Source organism: Anolis carolinensis, chromosome 2 (assembly GCF_035594765.1).
Source record: "Anolis carolinensis isolate JA03-04 chromosome 2, rAnoCar3.1.pri, whole genome shotgun sequence".
NCBI classification, from domain to species: Eukaryota; Metazoa; Chordata; class Lepidosauria; order Squamata; family Dactyloidae; genus Anolis; species Anolis carolinensis.
This window is the reverse complement of record NC_085842.1, coordinates 175,868,483-175,888,393: the sequence shown is the minus strand read 5'-3', so window position 1 is coordinate 175,888,393 and position 19,911 is coordinate 175,868,483. Positions and strand designations below refer to the sequence as shown.

Here is a 19,911-nt window from a genome sequence, read left to right as displayed (position 1 = left end):
CCCCATGGGCTTGGTCTCCTTCAATCACCTCCATTTTTCCTGGCTTCCCCATGCCCTTTCTGTTGCTTCCTTTCTTGTGCCTCCACAACTCCATTGTTGAATTCAGCAAGGAGGAAGGGGGAGCTGGTCTACAGAAAGAAAGACATGAAGGCTGGGTTGAATTCTGTGGGCGAGAACAACAGGATTCGGTATCAGTCATCCAATTCTGCAAGCGAACGAGGCACAAAAGATTCTTAAGTGCTGCTCACAAAGGGGGTGGGGGTGGAATCAAATGCTCCTTATAACCATCTTGTAAACATCTTTCTTCTTAAAAGCCAGGGTGAATGTCCCACATGTCTAACTCCAGCCGAAGAGATGAGTAAGTGGGGTGGGGCAGATTCCAAGATCCCTGTCATAGAGGTATAGGGCTTAATTATCCGTATTTGCATATATCAAGGGGCTGCTTGTAATGCTGCTTGTGTGGCATTACACAGCCAGTAGCCATCTCATACATTTTTCATTGCTTTCCCCTGCATTAATTTGTGGGTTATTCTTTATAACCTCTTCAGCTGGTAGCTTGTCAGAATATGTTTCCACACACAGTGGCTTTGGAAAGCTGATTATGCTAATAACCCCACATTTCCAGGCAGAAATTGTAAAACACATAAGCAAATGGACGCCATATTGCTTTTGTGCCTCATTTTATTTTTTGTTACACTCATTACTTGAGGCTCTCTGCTCCAAGCGTTTCTCCAAATACAAGTATTATTTCTCATGCTGATTTCATAACTTTGCTGTTATTGCCCATTTCAATGCATTTGTTGTTATGGTATTTTTAATATCTTATTCTAAGCTGCCCCAATAATGAGCATGAGGAGCTTAGTATAAATCAAAATAAGTAAATTCTCATCTTGTATGGGGTGGTGACAATAGGCTTTGTAGTGGCCAGAGAATTACATTTGATGAAAGGGTTAGAGAACTAATTGTAAGGTTGCACAGGCCCTTTTCTAGCTTTTTCTCTCTTTGTCTCTCCCAGGTATTGTCCGTGCCTCCAGTGTATTTCCTATCCTAAGCACAATATTACTCTTACTTGGAGGGCTCTGCATCGGAGCTGGCAGGATTTACAGCAGCAAGAACAACATCATCCTCAGCGCTGGGATCCTTTTTGTTGCAGCAGGTAAGTGATCTCCTACAATCCCTCTTTTCATCTTTAATTTTCAAACTGCTGTTCATGGGTGGAGAGGGGGGAGCTGATGATCCAGAAATAGTACATGCAAATAATGGATTATTATAGGTTAAATCTGGGGCCCCTGATGGCGTAGCAGATTAAATCGCTGAGCTGCTGAACTTGCTGACTGAAAGATCGGCGGTTCAAATACGGGGAGTGGGGTGAGCTCCTGGTGTTAGCCCCAGCTTCTGCCAACCTAGCAGTTCGAAAACATGCAAATGTGAGTAGATCAATAGGTACCGCTCCAGCAGGAAGGTAACGGTGTTCCATGCAGTCATGCCAGCCACATGACCTTGGAGTTGCCTATGGAAAACAGCGGCTCTTTGGCTTAGAAATGAAGATGAGCACCAACCGTCATAGTTAGACACGACTAGACTTAATGTCAGGGGAAAACCTTTACCTTTACTATAGGTTAAATCAGGAGCCAATGAAATTCTGACAGCAGTAAAGGAAGTAGATGCAGTGGTACTTCTCTCCAATATTTACTAACATTTATACTCCCCAGTGTCCCTTCCCACTCTGATTTGGTGGCACTGGGGTCTGTAGAAGAAAGGGTAGAGGAAAGCAAATAATTGATCCATACCTTTTGCTGGATCTCAGCTTTTTCGTCAGACAGCATTCTGATGATGAAGGGAAAGAGCTTTGTACAATCATGTATTTTATTAAGAAGCTCAAGGTAGTATACCCCATGCTCTGTCACATAGGGCTAGTATCTTCTGTCATAACAGCTAATGTAACATTTTACACATGTAGTACATTATAACCCACATATACACAGGGATATATCCCAAGACCCACATACATGTGGATACCTGAAACTGTTGACCAATATTTTTACTATACTTGAGTCAAAAGCATACCATAGAATCGCACTGGTAAACCTAGAGAGACCCATAAACACTTCTGGGGTGCAGATATTTTTGTAATGTGGGTAAGTGGATATTAAATCCATGGATAAGGAAGAACATGTAAGACTCCATAATAGCAACTGTGGTCTGGTTAGAGAACATTGATAGAGCCCATCCAGTTTAAACATTGCAATAGAGCAGTGATTCTCAACCTGTGGGTCCCTAGATGTTTGGCCTTCAACTCCCAGAAATCATATCAGCTGGTAAACTGACTGGGATTTCTGGGAGTTATAGGACAAAACACTCGGGGACCCACAAGTTGAGAACCACTGCAATAGAGTCACCTCACGGGCCTTCCAAAGATTTCCCAAGGTTCACTGAAGATGCTGGTCACAGTGCAACCAGAAACAGGGAAATAGCCGGACACTTTCCTGCTACTTTCCCTGGTATCCAGTCTATAAATGGACACCTTAGGAAGCTTTCACATTAAAAAAGTGGTAGACAGAGAAAGAATATTGGAAAATATTTGTGAAATTATCAAAAACAAGTTATTGTTGTTTTGAACCCTGACTAGACGAATCCTGGGCTGCCAATGATCTCTGCAGTTTGGGACTAATTTTGCAAAAAGTACATGCATGGCTGTTTTGTGCAAAAACAGCCTTTTCACAGAAAGTAATCAATAGATCATAGCTAAGATAATGGCAGTTCCAGATCAGAGCTTGGAAAAATTACTTCTTGGATTCTAATTCCAAGTGATCATGCACACTGGAAGAATCTGATTTGTTGATCCAAAAAAGAACTTTTCAAGTTCTGCTGCAGACATTTATTTATAATTGTCTGCATATGGAGCTGTGGTTATTTATAAATGTCATTAAATGCAAATGGAAGGAAAGCTTCTGGTTTCCTCCTTCCAGCTGTGCCAGAAAGAAGAGTGCATACGCCTAAAGTTCACTGTGGGTTATTCCAGTCATGATAAACCTTGGTTTGTCATGATGTCCAAGTATAAACAATAGCCAGAATTCTACATGCACTTCTCGGTTACACAACTACTTTAATTGTGTAATTGTGTCTCCTAACTTGATTCTCCCCTTCCCCCAAACTACTTTATTTGGCATCAGTCACAAGTAGAAAAGGTAGTTCATTCTTCTGAAGATTGGGATGAGGATGGATGATACTTCCACCCCCCTGCTGCCAGCCAGTGAGGCAGCAACAAGGAATCCTGCTTCTGATCATCACAATCTCAGGGCCCTTCCAGACAGGGCTAAATCCCAGGAGAAATTGGGATATTTAATCCCAGTTCCTCCCAGAATTTAGTCCCCACACCTCCCCCAAACCCTGCACTTTCCAGGGGAGGTGACTACATGCCTTCCCAGGTAGCCAGCTCCCTATTCCACCCTCACCCCCCCCCCACCTCCCGATGTGTCATTTGGACATATCAGAAGCTGTCTTCAAGGGATCTGGGTATGCAGCCAGACACCCCCAGTAAGATTTGGGGGCAAAATGGGCTGGGAGATGAGGGTGGGAGTGCCATTCTGCTCCTTCAATCATGAATATTTAGGAACTGCATGATTACAGATCTGCTGTGGATTTGTAACTCCAAAATATGTATCCATAGGTTCACTCCTGAATGCCAGCCAGTATCTTTATTTCATCTTTCCCCTGGGTACCCTTGTCAGTGTGGCAGTAAACTCACTACAGATTTTACTGGTTTAAAGGTGCTTTCTGGGCTGCTAAACTCTATCCACAATATCCCAACTGGGATATCTCCTTTTAAGTTCAGCTAAAACCCAAAATAGACTCACTAGAGTGACAGGGAAGCCACCAGCCACTACTCCTTCTTTTTGAATGACAGACTGAATGCAAAATTGATTTTGAATCTAAGTTCTAGTAACCCCTGGGTGAAGTTTCTGAATTCTGCAAGCAAATGGCACATGCTTTTTAACGATTGATACCTCGCAGATAGGGCAAAGCCCTTGGCCATTCACTAACTCATGCACTCTTTGTTGGTAGCTTTATGAGCATAATTTTAGCCTCAGGAACGTTCTGGCCCCAAATTATTTTTGTACGAGCTTTCCTGTCAGAGTGCTAACACGTCACCCACTGAAAATCCCCAAAAGCATGAATGGAGTTTTGTCAGATGAAAACACACAAGAAGCCTGAATTAATTGCATCAGCTCATAAGTGTTGACTTGCCATTTAGCAATTGACTGAGTGGGAATATGCTCACTCAGATTAGCAACTGGATAAAGCCAAAGACATACAGTTTCCTAATTCTAGTAGGCCATGTTTTTGTTTGTGTGTCCTTGCTCTGCAGAATGTACTGAGCACATCGGAAGCCCTAGTCACGCTTACTCTTGCCTCTTTTGGAGCCATTTACTTCTGGCTCTGTTGGATGCACCCATGAAGCTTCTATATTCACACAGTTGTGGGAGATGCTGGGAAGAAGTCAGACCTGCACTGCTACAGGTTGATGTATACAGAGCACCTCAGAGAAAAAAATCTTCATCTTCATCAGTTTTGCAACTGAGTTGCATGTCTTTTGGTGATTAAGTGTTCCCGCAGGGCTACCTTATTAAGAGACATCCACGTTCATTTCTGATTCATTGTGAATATCAGTTCAGAGCCGTTCCTGGTGTTGAAGTGATAGAGAAAACCCTTATTAGTCGAGTAACTTCATAAGCACTTACATCCACTGTTCACAAACAAGGTATAGCTGGATAGGGGACAGATATCTTGATTGGTATTACATAATATTTGATACCAGTCTTTTCCAACCTCATACCATCCTGTTGTCATAGGTTATAGCTCCCATAATTCCCAGCCAGCATGAACTTGTTGTAAGCCAATATACAGAGAGCACAAGGTTGGGGAAATTGCTTGGGGGTCAACCTCACACTCACATACTCTCTCACACACACTTCTACTACTTCCGACTCTCAAAAGCAAGGAGCTTAAAATATATTTGAGGGCATCTAAACAGTGGAATGAATGCAGTTATCACTACTTTAATTGCCATGGCTCAATGCTATGGAATCTGGGATTTGTAATTTGGTGAGCCCCAGCACTCTTTGACGGAGAAGGTTCAAGACTTTGTAATACTACAGCTCCTGTGATTCTATAAAATTCAACCATAGCAGGTAAAGTAGTGTCATAATTGTGTCCATTCTACAGTGTAGATGCATGCCCAGTTGGGAGAAAAGAACTCAGTGAAGAGCAAAAGTATAATTAATGCATATAATATATGAATGATTTGTCTGCCACCTTCCCTCTTCTGAAAGCCATGGTGCGGATGAGGAGGAATATTCAACAGACGCCAAAAGATCTGGGATTTGAATGCAAGCCTCGAAGCACTAAGTTTTTTGTTATAACAAGGAGATCACAACAATTCCATTTTGTGAGATAGCCTGACAATGAAACATACACCACACATGCTAGAAGTGGCCCTAAATACCAAGGTGCTTATTATTCTAGGAATATATTAATGGATTATTTTTCTTTCCAGAGCACAGGGCTGCTTACAAACATCGCGTGGGTGTACGAGCTTCGCCTTCAGTGCCAGGGGCTTCAGAAATCTCCCTGGATAATTACGTAATTCTTAGCTCTGCAGCAGCATTTACTGATACTCACACAAAGGGGAGGAGGTGTTATTCCTTGTCATTCCAACAAGGTGCCTGTGCATCTGGGCTTGGCTTTCCCCTCTGTGATTGACTGCAGCACACTTTCCAAATGGAGCAGATGGCTCACTGTTTATAAGACAACCTTATATTGTCATGGATTTGACTCACGTAATCCACCAGTACAACCTCCCAATTTTTTCTTTGCCTTGCATTTTCTGCTTTCTAATTTGGAAAGTTGGTGTTCTGCAACTTTCTCTAAGGGTCAGAATTTCTTGCTGGTCTTCTCATAGGCCGTTCTCTCCATCCTCTTTCAGAAGGCATGAGTGAATAGGATGCAGCCGGTGCTCCATACATAAACAAAGAAAGCCACTGAGAATTTCTGCCGGGAAGCTTCTTTTGTATTGGCACCACTGTGCACCTCAGAACCAGCAACACTTTGTTCTCAGGAAAAGTCTTAGAAGACATAAAAAAATTGGGACTGCAGGTGGAAGATTTAGGCAGAGGGAATTGTTTACCAGTTTGCCTGCATTGATACACTCTACAGTAACATTCTTTAAACATTTTTCCTTACAGAATTTTTTATCAAGGATCAGAGTATTACGTATCAGTATCTGTAATACTTTCCCCAGAGAAGCTTACAAGCTGCCCACATTAACATAATTTGAGTGTTTGGCAGTAGTGGGTACTGACTTCTGTTGTTGACGTGGTAAATTCACTCTGGGTTTTATTTTGAACTTCAGAGTGGCTATACAATATGAGAAAATGTATTGGAGATCTCACTCAAAGATTGGACTAATATGTGGAACAGAACCACTATTAATCAACATGGAAGCCACCAGCTGACAGTGCTATTATACAAAGACCTTTTCCTGGTATTTTTCTATTAAATTTTAATTTGATTCGTATTTGGTCATATGATTGTACCCTAAGTGAGTGTGTTGATAACTACATAGTTGTCAATAATGTGTTTTTATTTTATGTATTTGGAAGCTGCCCAGTAATTTCTTAAACTGTTCTTTATAGATATCTTAGACTTAAAGAAAATATTTAAATGAATACACACAGGTCACATAGGGCTCTATCCAGAACCCAAATCTAGCTATCAGTCCCAGCTAAACTAAATGGAATTAATGTGAACATAGTCAACCAATACTTGTGTAAGTCCCACTGACATGGGACTTACACAACTCTAGTTGGCAGAAGTGGTTAGATTTAAGTCATAGTGGGCACATTTACATGGACCATTTAGGTCAGTGTGGAGTTGGATCAGTCCATGACCTGTTACAAAATGCACACAGGTTGATCTGGATTAACCCAGGGAAAGTTGCTAAATGAAGCTGAACTCCTGGTTAAAATAAGTCATGGAAAAGCCCTAATCCTACACTGTTTTGGGATTTGAGTTTTTTTCCTGCAGATGCTATATGAAACCAGTTGCAGGAGTCCCAACAGCAACCCCATGCTTCCTGGGCTCAGGCACGCTGGGGACATGAGATGACTGCAGCCCCCAGCCCTCTCCCCTCCTCAATTTCTACCAGCTACAATGGTGACAATTCTATGTACCTGTTGCTTGGCAAGTTCCCTCTCTGCTTCTGTGCCATGTGGCTGGCAAAGAAGAAGGGGCTTCCCCTCTCACTCCTTCTAGACTCTTCTAGCCAAAGTCTTGTGGACAAGCGTTGGCCCATAGGCCACTACTTTGAGTGGCACAACCCTATAACATATTTCACAGTTCCAGAGGTTAGATATAATATGTATTTTATAGAAATATTTTTCATATATTTTATATAATGTTTTTAGATGATTATGTGTTTTTAGCGATGTAACCCGCCTCAAGCCACGTGGAGAGGCGGGTAAGATGATGATGATGATGATGATAATAATAATAATAATAATAATAATAATAAGAAGAAGAAGAAGAAGAAGAAGAAGAAGAAGAAGTTTGTTGTATGTTTTCCGGGCTGTATGGCCATGTTCCAGAAGTATTCTCTCCTGACATTTCGCCCACATCTATGGCAGGCATCCTCAGAGGTTGTGAGGTATTACCTCACAAACATCTGAGGATGCCTGCCATTGATGTGGGCGAAACGTCAGGAGAGAATACTTCTGGAACATGGCCATACAGCCTGGAAAACATACAACAACCCTGTGAACCATGAAAGCCTTCGACAACTAATAATAATAATAATAATAATAATAATAATAATAATAATACTCATTACTTGCAATTTATTTCCCTTCCTTTTTTTGTTTTTGGTAATAAAGCTGTAATGATATAACATGGTTTAACTTTTAGTGGTAGGCTTCACTTAACAACAGTGTTTGTTTGTTTTTTCATTACTTTTATAAGAAGCATTTGAAGTGGCATTTTTCACATGTTATGCCATAGCAATACCTTACAGGAGTTCTCCCACCTACTAAGGTTAGAACGGGTGTTGCCACCTCTCATCAGAATAGCCACCACCTCTCATCTCCCCTCCACTTCCTCTTCTCCCTAGTTTGCTTCTCTTCCTCTGCTTCCTCTCCCTTTGCCTGCTTTGCACTGTCTTCTCCTTTTGCACTATGGCTCATCATGTTGGCTTGAGATCTGAGCAGTGGAATAAGGACTGAGAATTAGGCACTTGGAACAAAGGTAAGAAGCTTGTGGGGAAAGGGAGATGAGCCAGGGAACTGAAAAGAGAAGTGATGAGTGTGAAGAGGAAGAAGTAAATAACCAGGAGTGTTTTCACTGGCCTTAGGACTTTAACACATATTCTTCATGTTTTGAGACCAGGATATCTGATAATTTGCCTGCAATGATCAACATAGTCCTAATGTCGGAACCCCCTATTTGAGTGAGGTATTACATCAGGGAGGTGTGGCTTATGAGGAAAAGGACTTCTCATTGGTATCACCCACCTGTGCAATGCCTTCCTGAGAGAAACTCACCTGGCATGTGCCTCAGAGTAGTTTTGTTACTAGCTTTATAGCAGGCGTCAGGAACCCTTGACCTTTTTGAACATTATCTAAGCCTTTATCACTGTCTGATAAAAGAGCTACAATCTAAAACACCTGGACTGAACCCAGGGTACATCCAGACAATGTCAGAGAAGTGGGGCAAAAAATGCAGAACCTAACAACAAGTCCAAACACAATCCTGTCAGTCCTGGTAAATGGTCCCCCGCCCTCCTCAAATCTTTGTAACAGATTTTAGAAATCTGTAAGATGGCTGGGGGGACATCGGCTGCAAGTTTACTTGAATTTTTAAATTGAGATGTGCTGACCTTATATGTGCTGATGCTAATACCTAAATGTGCGCACAAGCAGATTTCTTATTATCTCTCCTCACCCTTCTGTAAATTTAAGCTATGTTTAATTTCATAAACATCAAAATAAGCAATGGTTTCAGAAAGTTCTCATGGGAATTACTTTCCAATTGTGCTTCCATTTAGCCACCTGTGTGTCCATGATTCTATTTGTTTACAGCCTTGATCAGTTGTTCCAGAATTTTAAAATGAAGACATGACTGCAGCAATCCACACCAGCATACAGGAATGAAGTCCGGTGTTTTCCTTAAGTGTAGGGACATAACAATCATGTGAATATGCTCTTTTTCCCCCCAGCAAAATCAGGTTTTACGCACACATTTTTAACACATGTTTTTCAGCTGTTAATCCGAATCAGCGCACATTTTCCTTAACCATCATTTGGCTACATGCACCCCCTTTTATCCCAGTTTCTTCCACATTTTAGGGCCTGTGTAGAAGGGTCTCCAGTTCTTTGTTCCAGCTAGAAAAGAAGCGTTGATTTAGTGAAAATTATACATATTGTTTGTGAAACAATTGATTTGCTTTAGTTGGTATTGGCCATTGGGTTTATTGTTGGAGTAGAGGACCAAGTTTGCTCTTCCCCTGATTTCTCAGGTATAATACCTGATTTACCACAATTGACCATTCCTAATTTACTTGAGAGTAAAGTACATTGATTCAAACTTGAGAGTGATGATTATTGCTCATAGGAATTATTCCACTAACTAGACTATTTTTGTCCCCTACTTTCCAGGTTTAAGTAACATAATTGGGATAATCGTCTACATATCCAGCAATGCAGGTGATCCTAGCGACAAACGGGATGAGGACAAAAAGAACCAATACAATTATGGCTGGTCTTTTTATTTTGGAGCATTGTCGTTCATTGTGGCAGAAACAGTTGGAGTTCTAGCTGTGAACATTTATATTGAAAAAAACAAGGAACTGCGGTTTAAAACCAAGAGGGAATTCCTCAAGACTTCTTCATCTTCTCCATATGCCAGAATGCCAAGCTATAGGTATAGGAGAAGGAGGTCCAGATCAAGTTCCCGGTCTACGGAGCCTTCTCCATCCAGGGATGTTTCTCCAATTGGCCTGAAAATGGCTGGCTCCATCCCCATGAATGAATTCTCCATGTACACGCTCTCCAGGGAACCCTTAAAAGTTACCACTGCTCCAAGTTACAATATGGAACAAGATGCTGGTTTTCTTCAAGTCCACAATTTCCTTCAAAAGGAATTCAAGGAAGGACTTCATATCAACATGGTCAACAGGAGAACCACACCTGTTTGAAGAGATTGGGTGCCTCTTCTTTAATAAAAGTGATACAAAATTCAGATCTTTTATATATGATAAGGGGGAGGGGGAGGGCTTGAAAATGATCTTGCATACCTCAAGATAAAATCACAGCAAGAGGTTGCAAACAGAGATACTGAAATATTGAGATAACCTAAAACTGCTGAACTATACATTTCTAGCTGGTTTTTATAAGCTCTTTTGAAAATTTGTTTAATTCAGATTCTCAATGTCTCACACATGCATATACAAGAAATGAAAATCAGCAGCTCATATCCCAGCACTTTTGTAGTATGTGTAGTATAACATGTGACAATGGAAACATTTTAGCTAAGGTAGGTTTTTAAATTTTCAATGTGGACTCTTTCTTTCTATAATGCTGTCCCTTGATGCAAACCCAAACCAGTCACATGCGTTTCCTGTTTCCTTTGAGCTGACAAAGAGGGATTAGATCTTTGTGTCGAAACAGCCACCTCGTCTTAGAGAAAAAGGCAAACTACCTGGGAATGGCAGTGGATCATTTCATTCTGGAAGACTCACATTCTGCAAAACTCTTGTCTGGAAAATGGAATAGGACCAGAAAACCAATTATTTGTGTGAATCATGGTTCTACTACTGGGACTTGTGTACACTGTAAAGAGGAGTATAGTCTGGGTTCTTATATGAAACTGTTTATCTCTATATGAAATCCTTGTTTATTGAGAGACCGAAATGATGTTTGACTCAGTTGTTCCGTTAAGGTGAACATTTTGCTCTCCTGCCCCATAAGCCTGTTCAGTATCGTTACATTTTGAATAATTCTTTGGCCTGTATACTACTTGAGTAAATAACATTTTAAGATAAAAGAACGTGATGCAAATAGACCCCCTTCTTCAAAACTTGGGAAGAGAGGATTTGACTTATGACCTCATCACATGGGGGTGAAATCAGCGGTATGCGCCGTGCCTTCTCCTTTAAAATGGAGCCCACCGGCTCCCATTATATGATGTACTGAACTTCTGGTGGAGCTCCGTCTTAAAGGAGAAGGCAAACCAGCACATGCTGCAAAATGGGAGAGTTCCCATGTTACCTTGGATCAACGGGGGAAGCCGGGCAGCGGATGCTTCCCCCCGTGGGATGTGAACATGGGTGAGTCGGGCAATGCAGGGTATGGAGCAGCAGGTTCACAACAAACCTGGATGTGCACTACTGGAATCGCCATGATCTGTAGCGATTCCGGAACTACGTGCAAAGAGGTAGTTAATCTGAAGAAAAGAAGAGCCAGGAAAAGATACTACATGTCTTAAAACACAGCTCCACAAACATCTTTCAACAACAAATCGATCAGTGCCTCATTATACATTTCAAGTATTTGCAGGAGAAGGCAATGTGAATCCCATAAAGTTCATGGAATTATAGTATAACCATTCTGATTCTTCCTAAACCAAATCATATCACCAGCCTATTGACTTTCCTGGTGCCTTGGACAGAGATCTTTCCCAGCCCAGTTTCCTGAGATTCTTTATGCAGAGTTGTTTCCTCCAATTCCCAGAAATTGTCCATGCTGTTTGAGGCTTATGGGAATTAAAATCCAACATTTAGAAAAACCATGTTTGGAAACGGTTCCATTTGTAATGGAAAGCTATAGGACCACCCCAAAACGTGATGTAATGAACACAGTATAACTCAATGGATTATGTAATAACTGAAGATTTAGAGAACCTTTTCCCCCATTGATATGTGGGGGAAATGTCAACCAGTAACAACTATTTGTAACAATCAAATTATACACATAGGCTCTTAATTATACTATAAATACCATCAAAAATAAAGATGTAATGCCTGAAATGATAATACTTGGACATTGCCGTTTCCTGAAACTCTGGCTCCTTGGGTTGGGTTTTCCAGACTGAAAGGAACACAACTGTCCCAGGTGAAACAACATATTGCCTACTCCTTCCATCAGGAAGTGTTTTCTCCCATGTAAAGGATGGTTGACCACTCCTGGAAAAATGCCTTCCAGCTAACTGCTCTCATTGCCAGCCATTCCTTCTTTTGAGAGTAGCTATTTCTAGAAATATTCTGGGAAGGTGAGACTGGAGTAGGCCCCCTCTACACTGCCGTATAATCTAGATCATCAAAGCAGATAATCCTTTTTATCTGCTTTGAACTGGATTGTATGAGTCTACACTGCTACATAATCCAGTTCAAATCAAATAATCTGGATTTTATATGGCAGTATAGAAGGAGCCTAACACAGCTACTTCTTCAAAATCTCAAAGATGGTGATTGGAGAATCAGAATCAGATTGATGGGGAAATCTTGGTTCCTACACTGTCGTATGAAATCCAGATTATCTGCTTTGAACTGGATTATATGGTAGTGTAGACTCTTTAATGGATTTCAAAGCAGATAACTTGGGTTATCTGCTTTGATAATCTGGATGATATGTCAGTGTAGAGGGGGCCTACACTGCCATATAATCCAGTTCAATGCAGATAATCTGGATTTTATATGGCAGTGTAGAAGGCCTAGGACTCCTTGAATTCCCTTGCACTGAGTTCAATTTCTAGTTCACAATGCGAGCTGACCTTAAAAGAGGCAATTTTAGAAACTTTCACGGTGCTGTGCTTCTTTTTGTAGACTGAGCTCTTTTGACAGCTCAGAGATGCTTTCCCGAAAGGAAAGAAAGAAGGAAGGAAAAGAAACAAATTCTGACATTATTGGATGTCGGAGTCGTCGTAATGCATCTTAAGAACATTAAAAACAAATGGAGGGGTGGGAGTGGAATTGACTACAGCTCCTAAAATTCCCTGATGATTCTGGGAGTTGTAGTCTAAAAGGGTAAATATTTTGTGCTGAGAGAAAAATGCCTTACCAAAGTTCATTGGCTCCATCCTTCTTGTCCTCCGTACAAACCGGAAATGCCAGACCCAACGACTCCAGCAGTCTCCTGTTGTTTTCCACAAAATGATCCATCTAGTAATAACCATTGATTCAGAGTCCTATCTTCTGGGATGACATACAAACATATCATTCTCCATGACCTTGGTCTATTTTATAAGCCATCTCAGCTGGTGGTCAGTATCACATTTAATTATAATTATATTTTAAATCCCCCTGCTCTTATCCTTTATGCCAAGAGTACTTTTCTGGTCTGCCCTTTTCTGTTTTCCTGGTTTAAATTAAGTCTCTTTTTTCTTCTTTTTTTGCAAGAAACGAAAAGTGTATTTCAAGATTTGCTAAAAATGCTAAGGCTTTTGTGTGTGCACACGCACACACATACCTGTGTATGTGTTTATGTTTTCACAAATAAATGTCTTTCTTTCTTTGGGAGGCTTCCTTAAGAGTTAAAGTAATACTGTGATGCGGAGTAGGAGCGTACATTAAAGTGTCAACTTTGTGTGTCATACTTAAAGTGCTTACTATTTTATACCTCTTGTCACTGTATTTTCAAGTGCGATTTTCATGAATTATTCTTATTTTCATTCTCCTTTTGCATTGATTATAGCTAACAGGTAGAATTGAATCCTCATTTGTAGTTGTTGTAATTAAAATATCCATAGCTATAGATATTGTTCCCTTTTCCGAGCAAAATCTTGATGTAGAGTTACCTTTCTAAGAATTTTCTGCATTGAAATGAAAGCTATCTTGTGAAATTTGAATTTGTTGGAATTTTTTTTTGAAACAAAAGGAAATATACAGAACGTATTCCTCCGGTGGCAGTGTTTCTGTTACTATTTGAGTAGTATTTGCAAATTCTCACACACTTGTCTATATCTTTGTACCATTCTTTGTTTGCTCTGATGTCTAGTGAAAATCATAACCACTGTGGGGCAGGCTGCAATTTCTGTTTCATACATGAATAGTTAAGAAACAAATGTTTGTCTATGTTGCTACTAATTTCAAAAGATTTTCCTCCCCAGTATCAATCAAAACATCAAGCCAACAAAGCACCCAGCAATATAATTATATAACATATTTTCACATAGACGTACTTGAACACAGTGTGCTTAAATCAGTAAATTCACTGCCAGGTAAATAAATACAGTAGTACAGTACAGTTTTTCTCTTTTTTCCAACTAGGTATCATATTTCTTTTTCAGCTGCCATGGAAAAGAATAATTACAGCTGCCCACAGCTGGTTTTATTACTCCTTCCTAGTATTGCATATTCCTAGGACTTCATCCCACAATCTTCAGGCTTCATTTCCATGCACTTGGGAAATGGAGCCCCATGGGAGTCCCCTGGATGATTTCTATCAGGAGTCAGTTGTCAATTGACTCCTGATAGAGAAAGACAGGGTAAAACATAGGAAAGATGGGGGAATGTGAGGCAAGCACATGGGGTGGTTGGCCATCCGTGAAGACACAGCAAGACAGGAAGGAAAAGTGTAAGACAGTTCTCGCTGCTTTCCCCCGCTTTCCCTGCACCAAAGAAGGGTTGTACTTGGGAAGAATTTGACAATTTAGTGTCGTGCGGGAGTCAGACCCTTGGATCTTCAAGGTTAAGTCCCAAGACAAGTTCTGTATTTATTTATTTACAGTATTTATATTCCGCCCTTCTCACCCTGAAGGGGACTCAGGGCGGATCACATTATACACACATAGGGCACACATTCAATGCCCATAATGTATGAGTTACTTCTGAATACTGTGCCACTTTCTCCAACCTGGTGATCTTCAGCTACATGAAACTATCTCTAGTTAGCATAAGCATTAGTGGGAGTTGCAGTTCAATAAATCTAGAGCATGCCTGGATTCACTATGGATGTCATCCATGAGCTGGAAAAAGTGTATAGCAGAAGGAACTGTCTTACGCTGTTCCCTCTCGTCAAAGTCCATCTTCTGTGATTGCTTCTCAAGGTCCAGCTTTCCCCTGTTTTCCTCCATTTGGAGTCAAGTAACACCTCAAAACTCTCCAAAATGCATTCTGGGCGCCATTTCCATGAACCGCGGAAACTGAGTCCCACCAGAAGTGCCCTTACATCATGGGATGGCCTCCATGGGACTCTTCTTTCAAAGAACGTGAAAACAAAACCCAGAATCCATGGATGAAGTCCTTAGTCATAGCCCACAATGTGGCCTTTCAGATGTTGAACTGCAGCTCCCATCAACCCTTTCTAACTAAATCAATAGTGAGGATACTGGGAGTTGCAATCTGCTGACAACTGCAGACTGTACTTTGCCTTTCTCTGTTGTCACCCAAGAACAGCGAGGGAAGAATGAAAAAAAAAACCCAAATGTGAAAGAATTGTCAAATGCCACCTTATTTTTTTAAAAAGAAAACTATTAAATACAATTGTGTTGGAAATGTCATCTCTTTCAGCAAAAGTGTTGATGGGCAGAGCAGTTCTCTTTGGAGGCTTCTACAGCAGTGGTTCTCAACCTGTGGGTCTCCAAGTGTTTTGGCCTACAACTCCCAGCTGTTAGGATTTCTGGGAGTTGAAGGCCAAAACATCTGGGGACCCCAGGTTGAGAACCACTGATCTACAGTTTGACACTTTCTATGGCCCCTTCTACATAGCTATATAAAATTCCACATTAATCTGCTTTGAACTGGGTCATATGGCAGTGTGAACTCAGATAATCCAGTTCAAAGCAGATATTGTGGATTATCTGCCTTGATATTCTGGTTTATAGGGCTGTGTGGAAAGGCCTTCAGTCTTTCTAGATATATTTTGCGACAGTCTCTTTCCAATCCAGTCCTTGAAATAGATACCCATGGGAAATACCAGTTTAGCCAACCAGAGGCCTTTTAGCAAGTGGCCCCATTCCCATCAGAAAATGTATTCATAAATTAAATAGCAAAGTGAGTTTGTGACACATTTAGTTTCTGCCATATGTGGGATGTCATTTTTCATTCTTAACAGGATCCAGCTTGTTAGTGACTAACTCCTGTGGAAACTGAAACATTTAAAATAAAATCAGTAATTGCCACCTAGTTAGGTTGTAATTTTAACCCATTGGAAATCTCCCCCCCCCCCCCCAGTGTATATACCATAAGACTTGCAGTGTTGTTCTAACATGGGAGCGCAGGAAGAGTTGTATCTGTATTGAGAAAGCAGCGGAATTAGAGGACAATTAACTGGGAGCTAAGTGGCAAGATTCACAAATGATGGCTTTCATATGGATAGGTCGTGTGATGTTGCATAAAGGATGCATAGTGAATGTACCTAATGGAAAGTGTGATCCTGTTGTTGAAGACGGTCATGAGAACTCAAAGCGTTTATACTGGAGGCATTTAGTGGAAAGCGCAGTTGTTACCAGATGATCCCACAAAGCTCTTTAGATAACTTGGCGCTTTTCAAAGCTTTGACTTGCTTACTGATCTCCAAGCAAATCTTATAGCCCTTGGCTTGCAGTTCAGATGAAGACCAATTATGGCACATGCTCCATTGAAGACAGCCAGCACTCTGAAGTGATGTGTGGCTGTTTTTTGCACTTTCCTTAGTAGTGTATTAATTGCTTTTTTGCATTTTTATTCATTATTATTATTGCTGTAAAATATTGTGTAGATTTGAGAAGTGTATTTAAAACTGGCGTTCATTTTCTGGTGAAGTGGTCTAAGCATTGGACTATGACTCTGGAGACCAGGGTTTGGAAACTCTTTGGACAAATCAGGCTTTCTCAACCTTAAAGGAATGCAAAGGCAAATGCCTTCTGAGCAAATCTTGCCAAGAAAATCCCATGATAGGTTCCCCTTGGTGTCAGAAATGACACGAAGGCACACTATTAGACATGGCAACTCTCCCTGGAGTGTTTGCCTGGGGTCGGATCTTGCAAATGTGAAGGCCATTATAAATAGGTTGTACTTTTGTGCCAGCATTTCAATGATCTTTTTGATTACTAGCACCTCCCTTGCCTTCAGATTTTAGAAACACACTTCAAAAGGACACAAAACTATTACGCATGATTTTTGTCATGAGAGTTATAAGTGGTTTTCACATTGAACAGGTTTTGTCTGCCTAATGTGAAAATTGCTGATCTGTACACAGGTCAATTTTCAATGGCTGGTGCAGAATAAAAAGCAGTATTTACTAGCCCACTAGAATCCAAACACATGCATACAGACATGCATACACACACACACACACACACACCCATGCATACTGAATATTATAATCTGCCTATCATTGAACACTTGATAGGCCCCACTCCCTCCTGAATACTCAGAATGCCCATATAAACCATTAAAATTTATGTTCTGGTTGTATGTGACATCTTGCAAGATGCTGTGTTCCCTTGTGGGCATGACAGGGATGCAACTCCCCATGGCCACCCAGTACTCAATTCGACACCTCATGTGTCAACAAAACTCACTGGGAGAATTTGGGCAAGTCACTAATCCTCCGCTTAATCCTAGTTGCTGTGAGGATGAACATGGAGATAAAATAGTAGTTCCCAACCTTTTTTTGACCAGGGTCCACTCTCCAACAATAGTACCAAAAGGGTTATGAATCAGTTTTTGGTCAACTTTAGATTCGGTTTAGTTATTTGGGGTGCTGATTCAGAAAATTGCATTGAATAGACCACATCAGCTCCATTTTCTGATACAGAAGATATGCCATCTAGCAGTCGCCAGCTTGACTTTGAAGGAGCTTGGGATGGCGACGGATGGCGAAAAAATGGAAATCAAAGATACAGAATGGGGGACGCCTGGCTTGACAGCAGTGTGTGCGAAAAAGACCTTGGAGTCCTCGTGGACAACAAGTTAAACATGAGCCAACAATGTGATGCGGCTGCTAAAAAAGCCAATGGGATTCTGGCCTGCATCAATAGGGGAATAGCGTCTAGATCCAGGGAAGTTAGGCTCCCCCTCTATTCTGCCTTGGTCAGACCACACCTGGAATACTGTGTCCAATTTTGGGCACCACAGTTGAAGGGAGATGTTGACAAGCTGGAAAGCGTCCAGTGGAGGGCGACTAAAATGATTAAGGGTCTGGAGAACAAGCCCTATGAGGAGCGGCTTAAAGAGCTGGGCATGTTTAGCCTGCAGAAGAGAAGGCTGAGAGGAGACATGATAGCCATGTACAAATATGTGAAGGGAAGTCATAGGGAAGAGGGAGCAAGCTTGTTTTCTGCTGCCCTGCAGACTAGGACACGGAACAATGGCTTCAAACTGCAGGAAAGGAGATTCCACCTGAACATCAGGAAGAACTTCCTCACTGTGAGAGCTGTTCGACAGTGGAACTCTCTCCCCGGAGCCGTGGTGGAGGCTCCTTCCTTGGAGGCTTTTAAACAGAGGCTGGATGGCCATCTGTCGGGGGTGCTTTGAATGCGATTTCCTGCTTCTTAGCAGGGGGTTGGACTAGATGGCCCATGTGGTCTCTTCCAACTCTACTATTCTATGATTCTATGATTCTATGGCTGACAGGGAACTCTGGCGTGGGCTGGTCCATGAGGTCATGAAGAGTCGGAAGCGACTGAATGTATAAACAACAACAGTCACCATCTGCTCACCCACAGAAAACCATATTTAATGATCTAGAGCTGATGTGGTCTATCCAAAGCAATGTTCTGAATCAGGACCCCAAATAACCCCAGGAACAGGCCTAAAAACTAAGACACCAGGGCGCCCCTGCTTCCAGGTGCCACATGGAGGGGAGAAGGAGGAGAAGCAGCAGCCAGGGGGCTTGTTCTAACACCTTTCATAGGTAGTCATCCTCTCCCCTCCTGACATCTCCATTGCTTCAGCACTATAAGAGGGTTTTGCAAGACCAGTCACTCTCATTGCAACGGTGTAGTAATGGTGAAGCCGCGGATCATATTTTAGTTCTTGGGGACCACTGGAGGTCCATGGACCACAGTTCAGTATAGAACTGGGATAGAGCTGCCTTGAGTTTCTTGGTGGAAACTGGGTTAGAAAGAAAGAAACTGACTTGTGTCCATTTGGAACCTAAGTGGATCCACTTTTTCTTGATTCAAACCCTAATATATTAATATATATATTCTACATAAAGGTAGTTTCTACGTAGGAATGCATATTCGCTGTGGTGCTTGAAGCACCATCAGATAGAAAAATGATGTGCCGTTCTTGAGATCCTGTGATATATATGTGTTTTCCTAAGCGAAGATAACTTGATATGTTGGGGAGGGGGGAGTCGCATGCAACACAGGCTTAAGGGTCCTGTTACCAGTGGGTCACTTTGTGGGGAGAGAGGGTCTGATGCTCGCACAGACAGCACTTCTTTAGAGGCGGTTGCAACTGCAGAGGGAACAAGCTCTCTGCTGTTAGAGGCTGGCTCTGCACTACAAAATTAATGCAGTTTGACACCACTTAAATTGCCATGGCTCAATGCTATGGCACTCTGGGATATATATTTGGGTGAGACACCAGTACTCTTCAGCAGAGTCGGCAAGAAACTTTGGAAAACCACAGCCTTCACAATCCCATAGCACTGAGTCATGGCAGCTCCAGTGGTGTCAAAATGCATTAATTCTACAGAGTAGATGCACCCAGCAGGAGGATGCCCAAGGAGCCATCCCACCGCAGTTCAAATTGTGGCACCTCACAACAGTGTTTTGCCTTTTTGTTTTGCATTGGATGATTTGAGAGATTTGTGTGCCGCTCTGTCATATCATCCACAAGGGCTAATCCATTTTTTCCCTTAAGGCTACACAGTCTTCTCCGAGTTTCTAGTGTGTGTGGTTTCCAATGTGCTTTCATTTTTCCCCATATAC

General features: G+C 41.6%; 1 protein-coding gene across 1 annotated transcript in view; it reads left to right on the top strand.

The window, feature by feature from the left end:
• The window catches only part of cacng4 (calcium voltage-gated channel auxiliary subunit gamma 4), a 119,606-nt gene extending 105,658 nt beyond the window's left edge, over positions 1-13,948 (top strand). The window contains exons 3-4 of the mRNA XM_003224436.4: positions 1,016-1,156; positions 9,708-13,948. Of these exons, the coding sequence (XP_003224484.1) occupies positions 1,016-1,156; positions 9,708-10,246 (680 nt within the window). The 3' untranslated portion in view covers positions 10,247-13,948. The remainder of the gene's footprint in view (positions 1-1,015; positions 1,157-9,707) is intronic.
• The last annotated feature ends 5,963 nt before the right edge of the window (positions 13,949-19,911 follow it).